General features: G+C 39.8%; 1 protein-coding gene across 1 annotated transcript; it reads left to right on the top strand.

The window, feature by feature from the left end:
- Window positions 1-6,611: 6,611 nt before the first annotated feature.
- T265_14918 (hypothetical protein) lies at window positions 6,612-13,859 on the top strand (the record flags this gene model as incomplete). Its single annotated transcript, XM_009175786.1, has 6 exons — window positions 6,612-6,830; window positions 8,281-8,355; window positions 10,115-10,219; window positions 11,044-11,163; window positions 11,192-11,333; window positions 13,678-13,859. Coding segments are annotated over 6 exons (843 nt in total), but the record flags the coding sequence as incomplete, so codon positions are not given.
- Window positions 13,860-14,851: the final 992 nt, after the last annotated feature.

The raw sequence follows: 14,851 nt of genomic DNA, 5'->3' as shown, positions 1-14,851 counted from the left end.
AATTTCATTTTTCGAATATGGAGTGTTCTCGAATGGCTTGCAAACTATGCGCAATACGCATTTTTCAGTGAAATTATATCGTACTGGGAGATTGCTTTTTTACCTGTAAACGTAACACAGCTCTTCTGCGGTTTACTGGATTAGAAACAGTTGTAGCCCACATATTCTTTAGGGATATATATACAGAACGAGATTCACTACGATTTTTTTACTATTCACAATCAATTTCGAAATTGAAGAAATACCAGAAAATAACGCAGATAAGGGAGGTTCTTCTAATGTTTGGACTTGTTTTTGTGTGCTTCGAAGCTTTTTACGACCGCAATCAGATGTCTGCCTAAACAGGATCAACGACGCTATAAAATCCTCTGCGGATTCCGGATAAGTCTAAAACCGACTGGGGGTAGTAAAACCCAAACTATTCGCATTAAGATATTAGTGCATGTGAACCTAAAGCAACTAATGAGTTGGAAGCCCAACTTAACATTTGGATAGCCAAATCGAGACGTATTTCAGTGAAAACTGTTTTGGTAACACTTCAGTTCAGTTCTGTTGGAAGTTTGGAACACTTGCTCGATGCTATCTCGTTGATTCGGTGGAAGATCAATTTGGAAGTTACCACTTGTTGATTAGTACGAGTTAGCCGACGAAAGTGCGCGTGAAGCTCTGTAATCTGTGAGATAATATGGTTGCTTTACGTTACAAATATCTAAAATATTCACTGAGTATTTCGAGATTAAATATGCCCGTCCTGTTTGGAAATTGTTGAAATATGTGTGCAAAAGTTTTCCGAACAGCCAATAAAAAATTACACAATCAAGATGACAAGTGGGGCCTACGGTGCTTTGCCACTATAGTGCATTATCAGCAAACGTCTGTAGGTTCCTAGTACATCCATGTTACTGGCCTTTAGGAAAGCGCCGGAAAAATTCCCATTTAACAAACAATCAATCAGAGTTGGTTGTGCGGTGATTATCAAAATCAGTGCGGGGTACTTTTACCCCAGCACGATTAGCTTCACCTCAGTTTCTCCTGGGAAAATGATCATCTGAAAAACAAGTAACCTGTTCCTGGTTCTTTTGTGCTGATTTTTTCTTTACTTTGTGAATGCTGGGCTCAGTTTGAGGATGGTTCAATCGGATGCCGGTTGCTAGAGTCGACTTTGTTTGGAAGTGGGTAACCAACCACTTTAGCAGTGTAATCACAATTCACTTGTATGGATGAACGTAACGTACTCAGTATGACTCATAGCGTACTTTCAGATTGACAGAGGGTCGTCAGTCGTTGTGCGCCGGCGTCCAAGGAGGAAATGAGCTTCCGAATGCGCAACGCAACTCTTCATTCTCGAAAGCGTCAACTGCAAGACCCAATGTTACGTTAACATCTTAATGAACAAATTTTGATTAGTCCGAGTCATGTTTCCCAAACGTCAAACAGACCGCAAAAATCAGTTTGCATTAGCATTGACCAATCACGTTTTGTATTTCGCAAAGTGCGTTTTTTCTTTTCATATTCTGGCGGTTGATCGCCAATGGTTTTCCATTAATATCATGCATGTTTAAGCCTAATTTGGCCTATCCACTTATTCCTCGCACGCCTCCCATGTTTATATTCGGAGCAGCTAATCAGCTACAGTAGGTAGCCACATGAGGCAGAATACCCACAGTATCATGCCCTAGAATTATTTGGTGGAGCTATCATCTAAATCTTAAGGATTATTGGAGTTTATCCAGCACGATTATCCAGACATTTATTAACGTTCACTAGAGGCGGATAACTGGCGGTGTTCGCAGCCAGAGATTCATATAACATTTGATGTTAAGTCAAACCACGCATTGTGCACTGATGTGTTAGAAACGGAGATTGATGTTTTGGATGCTGCTGGACCATGTGGTTGCTGAATGCTCATCCTCTGTGATAGTCCTGTGCTATGAAAAAAACCGCCGAAAATAGTCTTCCCAAATGTAATGAAGGTACTACTATCCCCTGCGAGCTTCAACATACATTATCATGAGTGTAGCTGTTGGAAACTGCATGAAGTAATCTTGAGGTGGAGACAGGTGGTCAGTCGAGTTCTGTCGGAGCCTGTTTTTTCGGTTCCATCCAGTAGGATAAGAGACGACCCAGAACAATTGTGACAGCGTTTGCGGAAGTAAAATTGAACTGGACTATGAGATATGTTCACCGAGCATGACAACTTCCGCACAACATAGCATGCATTCTTGGCAAAGAGGAAATTTCTGCACAACCATGGGTCACATTATGTTCATGATCAGTTAGTGTATGAGCATCTGAAGACTGAGCCTAACGCCAGGAAAGAATTGTAATGAACTATGGAAAAAGCAGTTTGGTTGTTCCGAAGAGATTGTCCGAGAAGAAGAAAGTTTCCATCTAGATGTACATTACGAGCTTCATGTTTCAGTTTCTGAAGAGTTTAAGATTTGGTTACTCTACTTTCTCTAGAAAAAGTTGTGCTGATTCCCATAGAGGTGCCAAAGGAACAACAGTTTTTCTCTTCTAAACCTGCGGATATCAGTAGCGTTTGCTTTGTGACAAAGAAGTTGCGCTTTTGACCACCCTGGCGATTTCACTCTGTGCCTACGGAGCGTTTAACTTAAAAATAATAGACTTTTTGGCTGATATTCGGTGATACCTGCGGCTACACATGAACCGAATGTTCCACTAAAGCGTGCAGACTGAAAACCATGCAATTTTGGGCATATGTCACAATTGTCGCAAAGGATGCTACTGAGGAGCTTACAAAATCTCTAAGCATACTCAGTTGAAAGCACGTGTTGACCAAGTTACTTGTCTACTTGTTCCTAGCTTGGCGGAATCATACTTGTTGTGGTGGGAGGGTTATTACTTTGGAGTCGAGATCTGGTTGAGAGCGCAATCTTATGGACCTTCAAAAGAGCAGCAGATACACTCGGACAAGCAGATTCGGTGGCTACAGAAACAATCACATTATTCGAAGCGATATCCAGTAAGCGTAGTTCAGATTTTTTTCTACAAAATATTTGATTGTGTAGTGTTTTATAAAAACGATCTAAAGAACCAAACAAAAACCTGGTTTGAGTTCGTTGAACGTATTTGACCACCAAAGCAATCCTCAGGAGCTCATCTGTTTTAGCTCCAGTATTTTTGAGGCCGCACAACGGGGTTGTTGAAATGAGACCAAGAAGGACGGTTGGACTATTTTTAGGTAAAATGTTGTGAACTCGTGTAGTGAAAGAGTTTTAGGATCTTATTCATTTGATCACTGCCTAGAGACAGTTGGATTAATGAGGAATAAATAAGCTGGCTGCCTGAATGGCGACAAATATTTCCACGTCTACGTCCATTTTATTGGGCATGCGAGGGTGTCAACAATGATTGCTATCGCTAGATTGTGAGAAGTAAGAATATCCTACAGATTTTGAGAGGTACGGTATTGAGAGCTCATTGATGGGTAAGTGTGACCATGTCCACGGAGTTCAGAGCATGTTGAAAACATTCTAGGTGTTCTGCATGGCGTGGTCTGCACAAGGCGGTGAACAGCAGAGATGAACAGCTTCATGCGAGCCCAGCGTAACACGGCAAGGACAGAAAGGGTGATTGAGACTTCAGGTATGTGGTCCATGAGTTTATAAAGCGACCGTTTCTCTGTGTTGGCTGAAAACGCAAGTAAACTAGAAAACAAACACGTTATTATAAGGGATATATATTGTTCTGGGCAGAGACTCACAGCAACAAAACAGAGTCGCCGCCAAATGATACATTTGACATGATAAAAATCCAGGGTCGGTTTGATCCACCACCTTCTCCCGCAAGTCAGTGGCTCTTGTTTGGATTCCAAAGAATGTTCGCATACCGCAATAACTTATGTCACCAGTAATGTATGTTTTTTTAAAAAAAAACTTTAGAGACTGTATTGTTTGTACCAACCGTTTGCAAGTAAAGAGGAAAATAAGAGCGCAGCTGAGCTGTGGTTAATGTACTTTTTTAATTTATCTTCAAATTACTGGATGCTGGACATTTTTTAGTGATTTTTTTACAAAATTAATAAACGGTCCATGAGGGAGCGCTTCCAGCTCTGTCCACCATGGCATATCAAAAGACACGGTAGCTTCAGACAGCTCTTTATGCAGGCAAAAGAAGATTATTACAACCGTATTTGTAAGCTCATCACAGAATGCTCCACATAAATTTCGTAAGTGGCGAGGAGCGTCGAGCAGATTGGCTGAAATTCTGACATGCCTTCGTTTTGTCCATAGTCCGCACGTGACACATCTGCCTAATTGACGTGGTGTTCGGTTATTAAGAGCGGCTTGCCTTCGGACAACTTGATAATTGCGGTGCTAGTCTCACAACTGTATGAGTTGCAATAAGAGAACACCAAACTAAACAAACACGGTTTTCTTGAGCCCTCATGTAAAGATGCATGATGTGTTTGAATGTGGAGGATCAGGCGGACTAGTTTTCTGAGAGCACATACAGCTTAGAACTTCAATTGAGCAAACCTGAGTTCTTATATGAGCGGATGGGGTGCACATTGTCAGTTAAACGACCTCGTAAAGATAAAATAATTTCAATACTTCTGACAACAGGGTACTTCTTTTAGGCAGATGGTCTTTCTACTGTTAGAGCGCGGTTTCACCAAATCGTTACTAACCTTGAGTGTTTTCGTAAATGATGTTGACGTGTTTAGTCCGCACTGACATAAAAGCGTCGGTGCCGAACGCCGATGTTGTGTTATGGATGATGACGCCCTCATACCTTCTTCAGGGTAGTAAGTCCACCTTGGAAGGGATAGCTTATCTCTTTCTGAAAGCTTAATCATGACCTTTATCCAAGTAAAGTTCAATTGAGCAAATCTGAGTTCTTATATGAGCGGATGGGGTGCACATCGTCAGTTAAACGACCTCGCAAAGATAAAATAATTTCAATACTTCTGATAACGGAGTACTTCTTTTAGGCAGATGGTCTTTCTACTGTTAGAGCGCGGTTTCACCGAATCGTTACTAACCTTGAGTTTTTTCGTAAATGATGTTGATATCAGAGGTTTCAGTTTTTTTCAGTACCACCTATATTTCGGCTTTGACTCCAATAGTGATGGTCCACTGTCACGCCATACCTTCAAGAAAGCCAAATAATTTCGTTACTTAGGTTCTGGGCAGAGTCTTACTAATTGTTCTGAATGGTTGCAGCGGATTTCTATAACTTTGTCTTCACTAAAAATCACATACGGAATGCAACACGCTAAAACCGTCTAATTTGGTATTCACAATGGCCTCAATAAATGCAATTATTCGGCTCACAAAAACCATATTTTGTCTGAAAACTAAACTACCTCGCAGACTGTAGGCTAATATCAGAGGTTTCAGTTTTTTTAGTACCACTTATATATCAGTTTTGACGCCAATACTGATGGTCCACTCTCACGCCATACCTTCAAAAAAGCCAAATAATTTTAGTTTCTAAGGTTCTGGGCAGCATCGTGTGTTTGCTGTCAGAGTCTTACGTCCAATGGCATTCAGCAAATTGGAATTTGCTGCAGCGATGCACTTGTCATCAGAAATACTTAGTCTAACATCGCTTTTCTTCCTCGATTGGAATGGAATTTACTCACTGGAGGGGTGGAGACCAAATTTCCGGTCCCCTCAACGCTGACACGATATCTTTATTTTTTGGGCTGATGTGTGGCCCTGTTGGGGATTTCAGTTGGCTGATTGTTGAGACCACTGTTTAAATTACTAATCAGGAGGTCACAGGTTCGAAACTCCATTGGGTTACTTGAGCAATGCTAATGACCCCACCAGTGAGGCAACAGTGCTACCTTGCTCCTCAGCGCATTGGATAGATTGGCCTTAGAGGACGAAATCTCCAAATAAAATCGCCAAGTCTTCTCAGATGTTTAAGAAACTCAGTAGGCCAAATAGCTCACCCGACGAGTGAAACTTCCATTCGAGAAATCGTTTCTCGAGGAACCGCTCAATATCTAACCATGTGATGTGCTTTCTGTGATCCAGGGATGACCGCCGTCACACCCTGTCTGGATGAGCGGTATTCACGTTGTTATTCGGCAACTTGTAGCACCCTGTCTGGATGAGCGGTATTCACGTTGCTATTCGGCAAATCGTCAAATATTCAACCACTGGCTTGAGGGTAGCTAGCTTGAAACCCTCCGTTTTTCGTCCCGAACACAATGCTGATGTTTCTTAGAGAGAATAAGAGAACTGTACAGTGCCTCTCGGATTTGCAGTATAAATTGACTTTACTAGAAGGGCAAAATTTCAATTTAAAATTACCAGATCTTCTTACACCATTGACACTTTGTTAGCTTGATATTTTTCGGTCTAGTCACCTGTAGGATTAGATAACTTCACTTTCATTTTCCTCAGTAAAATGTTACAATAAAAGCCATCTCTCAAAGTGGACTTCTTTTAAGTGGTTTTCCCATGTAATCTTTCTTGAGCAACACAATTGTAAAATCGCTTTACCATCACTGATTACTCCGATCGTAAGTTTCGCTGCAAATACTTTACAACACAAGTTTGCGTCCTACAAAACTTCTACGTTAAAATTGAATGCAATTTGTCTATCGTTTATTTTGTTTTAATTCCACAGGTCCAATTGGAATCGCATCGATTGTCATCGGGGTTATATTATTTGTGATCGCCATCTTAGGTTTTGTTGGCATCTGCTGTCATGTCAAAGCAGTGCTCATTGTCGTGAGTTTAGTCGGTGTTATTTGCTGGATAGAATTTACCTGCGTTGATGCTTTAGTGATGGAAGCAAGAAAAAAATTCAAGCTCACGATAGACGTGACCGGAATGAATAAATGTCTGGTTAACTGGAGGGACTGACTGAAAGGGATTTTTCAATTTGCTCTATTCCGTACGTAAAACCCAAAAGTATCTTTGATTGTCAAAAGGCCAGGGAAAAACTGTTCACTTTTCAACAGTGTCATTCTCCAAGTGTCTTTATACGAGGCTCTACACGACGAATGAACTGTAGGCCTTTGCCTAAAATGTATTATGCATTTCTTTCTTGGATGTGCAGGTCTTACAAACCATAGAAACGAAAATGGACTGAATGAAATGTAGAGATTCATCTAATTTGGAGCTTAAATGAGGTTTACGGGAATAAACAAACATTTGGCCGAAAACCTAGGCAATAAATTACTGCGTTTAGCTTAAAAATCGTAAATTAATTTGAAGTTTATTTATTTTCAGTAGTAGAACGGTGACGAACGAATTCCCTCGGTATTCATAAGTGAACCAGCTGAAACGTTCAAGAGTCCTTGCTATTTTTTTCTTCTGCTAAAAATTTAATTTCATGTGCAGCTTGATTCGGAGTCGGACCATTTTTCACACAGATGGTTCATTTTACTTTGAGTTCTTTGGAAGCCTGCTGAGAGAAATAATCATAAATTATCAAGACGCTTGAGCACTGGATGAATGATTAGATTTAGCAGTCATAATCAAATACGAAAACAAGATCAATGATGAAATTCGCTCGAAAAATGTTCTCCCAACCAATTATATCAGAAGCCTACTGACCAACGGGGTTTGTGACCTTTTTAATAGGCAGTCCGTGGATAAAACAAAAGGACGTATAGGCCAAGACTGTTATTCGACAAAACTAAATCAATCGATTGAATACATCAAAACTAGCGGTTAATCGGCACACTTTGATGACGAGGTTGATCGAAAAAGACTAGAATTAATTTTTCAGGGATATTACAGTGAGTCTGTACTTTTAGATCGGAATGCATTTGTTTTGGTTTCTTGATGAATCGCCGTTAGCGACAATAAAACGCGGTGATGGAAAAAAACATATCTGAAAGATAATTCGATTCAATAAAAAGAGTGGCAGCATATTGCTTCAACTTGGAGTAAGAAGACGTCAAATAGAATGCTACAATCTTGTTTATTATGGGTTGGGTTAATGCTGCGGCTTTAATAATCTGAAAACATTTTGTCGTGCAAAAAGGCTCTCGCAGCATAAAGGAAAATTTGTCATTTGTGGAAACGACTAGTGTGTTTTGGACAAAGCTTCATGAGTAAGAAAAAACGTTGGTTTGTTAAAATAACCTAGACTAAGATAAAAAACGATCTCAACGTTGTGGCTCAACAGCACACTCTTGGAATGGTATTACTTTCAATGACCTAGTTATTTTTATCTTGCAAGAGGATTCCCTATTCGGACGTCGACTTTGATCCACGATCTCACATTTTTTGCCGATACATTTAGCCGATACTAACTGCAATAACCTTTACCGTACCTTTGCTTCAGTACGCATGTATTGTTGGTCTCATTGCTTTGGCACATTTCATCTTGATAATTATACACTTCTCGGACGAAGACCGGGTGAGCTGAGTTTCACATTTTTCTTATTTGTTTACTTGTATGTTTATTTGCATGTATAAACGTAATCTATGTTCGTATTTTTCACTAGTGTTTAGACTCGTATTTTTCGTTGACGTTTTGACGTTTTTTCCAAATACATTGCTTTCCTTATTGAGTATGACAGATTAAGGAAATATAATGCCGTCAGACTGCACAAGTAAAACAAGTTACGTTAGATCTCACGGAGATCACTTACAAGGTTGCTAAAATCTCTTCGATTGGTTTTGCACTCCTTTGAGCTTGCCAGGTAGGCGCAAACACAGAAACCTTCATAAAATGCATGATATTTGGCTGAAATTCAATTTTCTCTCCAAAAAGATTTTTTGTACATTTTAAGTGTCCGTCAAAAGCCCAAGTGTGTCACTCAACCTGCCGTTGGCTGAGAGTTCTCGTGATACCCACATAATCACATGCAACGTGTTTTTATGGCCTTACTGCTTATTTACTGCGCATTGGCACGGAGTATAAAATCTCGTTTCACGATGCCAAGTAGACTGTCTTGGCCATATGAGAGTCATTAAACTGAAACTAATATCCTGCGAACAAATGACAAAATTATAACAGGTCTCCCTTGTCCAGGTGCCACCACAGGACACAAAGAAAGTGAAACAGAGTTGGGCGAGAACAGGAACTCAGTGAAGAGTGCCAGTGTGCAGCTTCGCTTAGTTTGAAATAATTCTTGGACAAAGCCAATTCCGAGACTTGCAGATGAGGTAGTTGTAAGTACAAGTATGGTGATCCACATCTACATATTTTCAAAGATGCGGTCTGTTTGAATTTGATACTAATTATTGTGAGGGATAGACGATGAGTCGAAGCTAAATATAATATGAAGGATTGCAAGACAGAGTGCAGCTTGCCCACTTATGAAGGTTTAGCCCTGTGGAACATCCAACATTAGGCATTCTTGAGGGTGACAATTTGTAGAAAAAAATTATCAAAGAAGCAAAAGGAACAATCCCAAGAATATGTCCTTATAATGAAATGTCTGTTGTTGTGGAATTATCATTAAGGTGGCCGTACGATGCTGATATAAAAGCCCTAGAGATAGAGTAGGGACTTTGAGAGACATTTTAAGTTTTTTGGCCGAGGGTTTTGGTGAAATTTGATGCAGAATTTGAGGTAACTCATCAACTAGTTGTGAACCATTGCACGTCATTTTATGATGAACCAATTTTGAGTATTGGTGCAAAGTTTCTGCTACATTTCAGCAGCCAATTTTCTTTTTTCAGTTTTCATTAATCTACTCATAGGAAATTCATTTTCACTGTGGTCATTCATGTGGATGTCAACGGATTTGTGTGGAATCGACTGTAAGGGACAAATTTCCTGCATTTAAAAACTTAAGACACATTTTGTTTTATCCACCCACTGTTAGCTTGTGTCCGTTTTGGATAAGCTATGCAAATGCATTTGCTGTCCTCTGGATTTTCAGCGAAAACAGAATCATAACTATCGGAGGAAACTGGCAGACTCGACGATCGAAAAGATCTCAATGTGTATTTATGTTGTCAATTCCCTGCCTTCGACTCTCTTAACTGCTGTTAGTAAAATAAGCTCACAGTGAAAGCCATCTAATATTTGTTCTTCGCCAGAAGAAGGTATCTATTCGAAGCAGACTTTTGAAGGCTGACTTTTCCATGGTTAGTGAGCTTCTTTCATTAATTCAAGTAGTGTTTTGCAACGAAAAGTATTCACTATTTGGCGTTTCTCTGTTCAGTGTCTAAGGAGAATCAGTAGAAATATACATTACCTGGTGAAAGGCTACAAATCAATCGAAAGTGGTGAAATATTCAGTGTCACGTTTGGAATGATAATGACAATGGTGAGTCGCACAAATCAGATAGAAAATTTGTTTCACCATTTTAATCAGCTTGGTAAACTGCCTCCTACCCGGGTCGATTTCAAACACTACTTCCCGTAAATAGCGTGAATTATTTAACAAGAAGCAGTGTTCTTGGAATAGTCCAGCTCTAAACAGGAACTGATGAACATCACATCTTGTAAGCTGCCTTATTCTGTGTTATCAACCAGCCGGTAAAATTTGTGGTGCTTGGTGAGGACTACTGTTCTTTTTAAAAACATGCAGTTTAGTGCATCAGTATAAAGCAAGTAACGACGCGTTTAGGGCTGGCCTACCTGGCACATAAACTACGGGCTTCTGGAGACACAGAGATCACGTCCACTGTTAGTCATCCATTTGTCGCGTCTCGTTCAGATGGATAAAACCGTGGAATTGACACCAGAACAGATACCACATAAGTGCCTTCAGAATGGTTGCTAGACCATATGCAAATTTTTTTCAGGAGGGAGTCCAGGCTAATCGACCATCCATACAGATTTTTAGCTTCGTTTGAATGTTTTGACTGTAAATAATCCAAGGCTTGTTGCAACTGATTAACCTATCTTTCGAGAATGTCTGAACGCTTACTAACTCAGATCCTTTGAGTAAAAAGTTGACAGAATAATTAAAAAACCACTTTCATCAAGATTTGTTCCATTATGCACAGTAGGTCTGATGTGTCCATCAGTTAAATCCGGCTTACTGAGAATACCTTATTTCAATTGGTAATGGACTATTCGAAGGGTTTCTGAAAACTCTTCGACAGCCCACGACAGGTTTCGGACTTCTTGGGGCTCATCAGGTAGGCGCAATCTCCGGGTTTCCACCAAACTTATGTTCTACTTGAACCCAAATTGGACTATTTTCGAGAAATACACTCATTTGCAAATCAATTTGATTTTGCGATAGACTCACCTGGAACCCAGGTGAATCTCTCGTTTTTGATGTTTCCAGGCAACTGAATATGCTTCACCAGACCGCCTCCCGTTCCAGTTGCTACGATATTCGAGATATCGTGATAAATGTGCATTCTTAATAGTGCAGCACATTCAGTTGACTGGAAACATCACAGACAAGAGATTCGGCTCGGTTTCAGGTGAGTCTCTCGCAAAACCTTATGTAGTCATTGTGAACAATTGTCCAAACTTTTAATGTCCAGGCTTTTAGGTGGGAAAATATCGTTTCTGACTTCATGCTAACGAAGTGTTTGCCCACATAAATCCGAACATTATTGTGTCTTGCGTTTGGTGCTTGAGAGAGCATGAAATCACATTTGGCCCTATTATTTCAGTTTGACTGCTGCGGACACAACAATGGAACGGATTTTCTTGCTGAGGGTGCACAGTTCACGCACAGAGATTCATACGGAGGATATCATTTCCCATGTAAGTCGTTGGCGTATTTTTTCGTCCCCTAATTAATAATCAGGATTGTTTTGTTCGTCTGTGTCGCATCAGAAAAACAATATAATATATATATATATAATGTATATAATAATGACCAAAACAATCTTTTCGCGAACCTACAGCAGCATCACCATGTTTAACAAGGACGGGTGTCGCTGTCACTAATGATCAAAATTGAGGTATCTATATAATATGAATTTAACCACAGAAAGTGACTAAGCGTTGTCTTTAAGGCCCACAGGTGGTCTGTCTCTTCGTGAGCATTTTGGCTGCTCACTTTCAAAGCTGAACGAAATCACTCTGCTTTAGGATGGTGGCTGCTTTTGAAGTCTTCTGATTAATTTATTTCATTATTTTGCAGAGTCACACGATCATATCACAACCGCTTGTGATTCAATTGTATTCACTAAATGGTTAAATATGTATTTGATCAAGGATTAATCAGCAGCCGGTAAAATTAAATGTGTAATCTCGGTAGTTTCTGAAAATAAAGTTTAGAATTTTTGTGCCATGGGTTCGCCAGTATTAATTTGCTCCATATCACATTAACTTGTTTTCAGTAACTGTTCTCCGGTAATGGGAAAGCAATACCAGAAAAAAGTGTCACATACTTATATGGATAGGACAGTTGTCACCTACAGAATGAACCTTTGCGCTCCCATCTGAACTCTGTCCAATAGTATTTCAGAAAGCGCACAATGTTCTTTGTGGTATTAGGGCCACACAACTGTAGTTGTTCCGAACAATACGATATTCCTTGGACCTTCTTATTGGTCTTCAAAAAAGACGTTTGGCGTCCAACGTGAAAGATCACTTGATAAAGCCATACTACGAATTTCAAGCTGAACGATATGAAATTTTATATAATGTTCTTACGGGGGTTACAAACGGGCCATAAAGGTTCCACTTAAACATGTACCACCTGTAAGTTACCATTCCTCAGAACCCCCACTGCGAGCTTAACCTTGATAAACGCTAATAAGCAATTCAGCTTATTCGATATCATTTCGTACGGCCGTTCACAGGATCCGGGGGTGAAAATTGTTACAATTGTTGGTGCCAGGGTTACCGGTCTGTTTTATTCGCACCGGTGTTACATTAAAAGTATAAATGCCTGTGACTGTGTCACAAGGTAAACTCTGCTTCGGAAGAAAGAGCCCCAGTGAACCTTTACATTAGAGGTGACGACAGGATACTGATATCGATATAAAGTTAAATGTTCATATTGAGGGTTGATGAATTATTCATATCAGTCCGGAATCGTCTCCCGCGTTTATCCAGATGACCAAAACGGATTAATCTGCGTTTTCCAAGCTGTCCAAATTATTTGTTCAAAAGAGCATCCCCCAAGACAATTGCGCTATGTTAATTAATGTTGCTAATGTTGCATCTACTGCTGGTTTGACAGAATATGTCGGCGACTCACACGGTGTGATAGCCCTATGTTGTTATGACCTTAGTGGATAAGAAATTGAGCAATAAAGGATTTATGCCTTCTACAGCCATACAGCTCCGAGCAACTTAAATAGCACCCAGTATTCAGTGAAATATCTTTTTGATAACGAAGGAAAATGAATCTTGCACTATCTGATCAATGTGTCCAAACACTGGAGAATGTTGTCGTTTTGTTGGCAATTCCCAGTATGTCTTCATCCGTATTTAGGGACAGATTCGGTACGCGCTCTATTGTATCCCAGTTTGTATCCATGATAGTTAAGAGAGGGGGCACGCATCATTTAGGCATTATTTGCCTCGCATGTAGCATCTCTCTCAATGTTTCAACCGAGTTTTGACACTGACAGTTTGAATCAACTGTTAACGTTTTATGTAACTATTGAAAAAGACAAGCACATATGCACAGGAACGATGCTATCACCAAACTTCCTTCAAAGAGCTCATTTGTTATGAGGTTTTCCTACAAATGATGTTTTGTTACTTGCATAACGACATAATATGTGATGCAGTGTGGCGCAAATAACGACTTTAATTTCTATTTTATTTCTACCAATTTTTATTTCTGTGTTCTATTTCTAGCAATCCAGTTTCCTGCGCCATGCTGCAAGAAAGGATACGTCGGAGAGGGTGCACAAAATTGTCCTCAAATGTTCACGGAATTAAACAGCAACTATCTCAGAGGTTGTAACGAGGTACTGTATTATAGTCTGAAGAAACCGATCACAATCACAGCTCTTGCGTCCTTGGTGATCCCCATTGTCGCGGTGAGTAGATAAATTATTTGTTTGTTCATGCATCAACCAACGTTTGCAGGTGATGCGCTAACATCTTTAGTATCTGACCATTGTTGCATTTGAGGTTAATTGCTTCCAGGTTGTGCATATGAGTTTCTTGAAATACCTGTGAGGGAACATTGTCACAGCTGGAGGAAGCCCTGTTTGACAGTGCACCCAACGTCTATTAAGATTACGAGCTCTTCTCGTTAGTAGCAAAACTGCAAAACAATTTGCCCTTAGCTTCTCACAGAAAGTCTAGGAGGATTCATCTCCAGATTGCGTAGTTCAGTACTTTTTGCTTGATTAATGTTGTTTTTTGCAGCCTTAATAACACCGCATCACAAAGGGTAGCGTCTTCGGTTAGCTGTTGGTATTCGGTTGCCCTTGCAAGAAATTCATAGTTCCGGCATACCATCTGAAGAACACATGCTTCTTACTCTACGCAGTAATATTTTCTTAAGCCAATTTGCACATTAAAGTTGGTGAACTCCATCATGACTGTACAACAAACCGCTTTTAGTGATATCAAATTTAAACTTGTGGCCTCGAAAACATATAGGAAGTCTCGATTCTCATTTGATTCAACTACAGCCTATTAATCAAACTGAATATTAGTCATGATCCGTAAATTTTGCCAGACGTCAAAAAAGCAGCCTGCCATTCACATTTATAAATTAGTAACTTGATAAATTACTTGCTTTCAAGCTACATTTATAAATTAGTAACTTGATAAAGTATTTGCTTTCCAGCTTTCGTCATTAAATCAGGCTAGCGTTTTTCAAACTGAACTTTCAAGCAACTTGTCTACAATCGGCTTCCTCAAAATTCGAAAAAATGTGATGGGGACAAAGTGGTGTGAAGAAGTTAAGAAAATTTCCCATTACATCTAAGGAAACCCAATGGAAAATTTGATCAGCATTCACAATCAGCTATATATTGCATGACTATTACTCACTCTCAGTTGTTCGAAAAATCTT

Source organism: Opisthorchis viverrini (genome assembly GCF_000715545.1).
Source record: "Opisthorchis viverrini unplaced genomic scaffold opera_v5_298, whole genome shotgun sequence".
Taxonomy (NCBI): Eukaryota; Metazoa; Platyhelminthes; class Trematoda; order Opisthorchiida; family Opisthorchiidae; genus Opisthorchis; species Opisthorchis viverrini.
The sequence above is the reverse complement of the archived record's forward strand: the minus strand, read 5'-3'. Positions and strand labels throughout refer to the sequence as shown.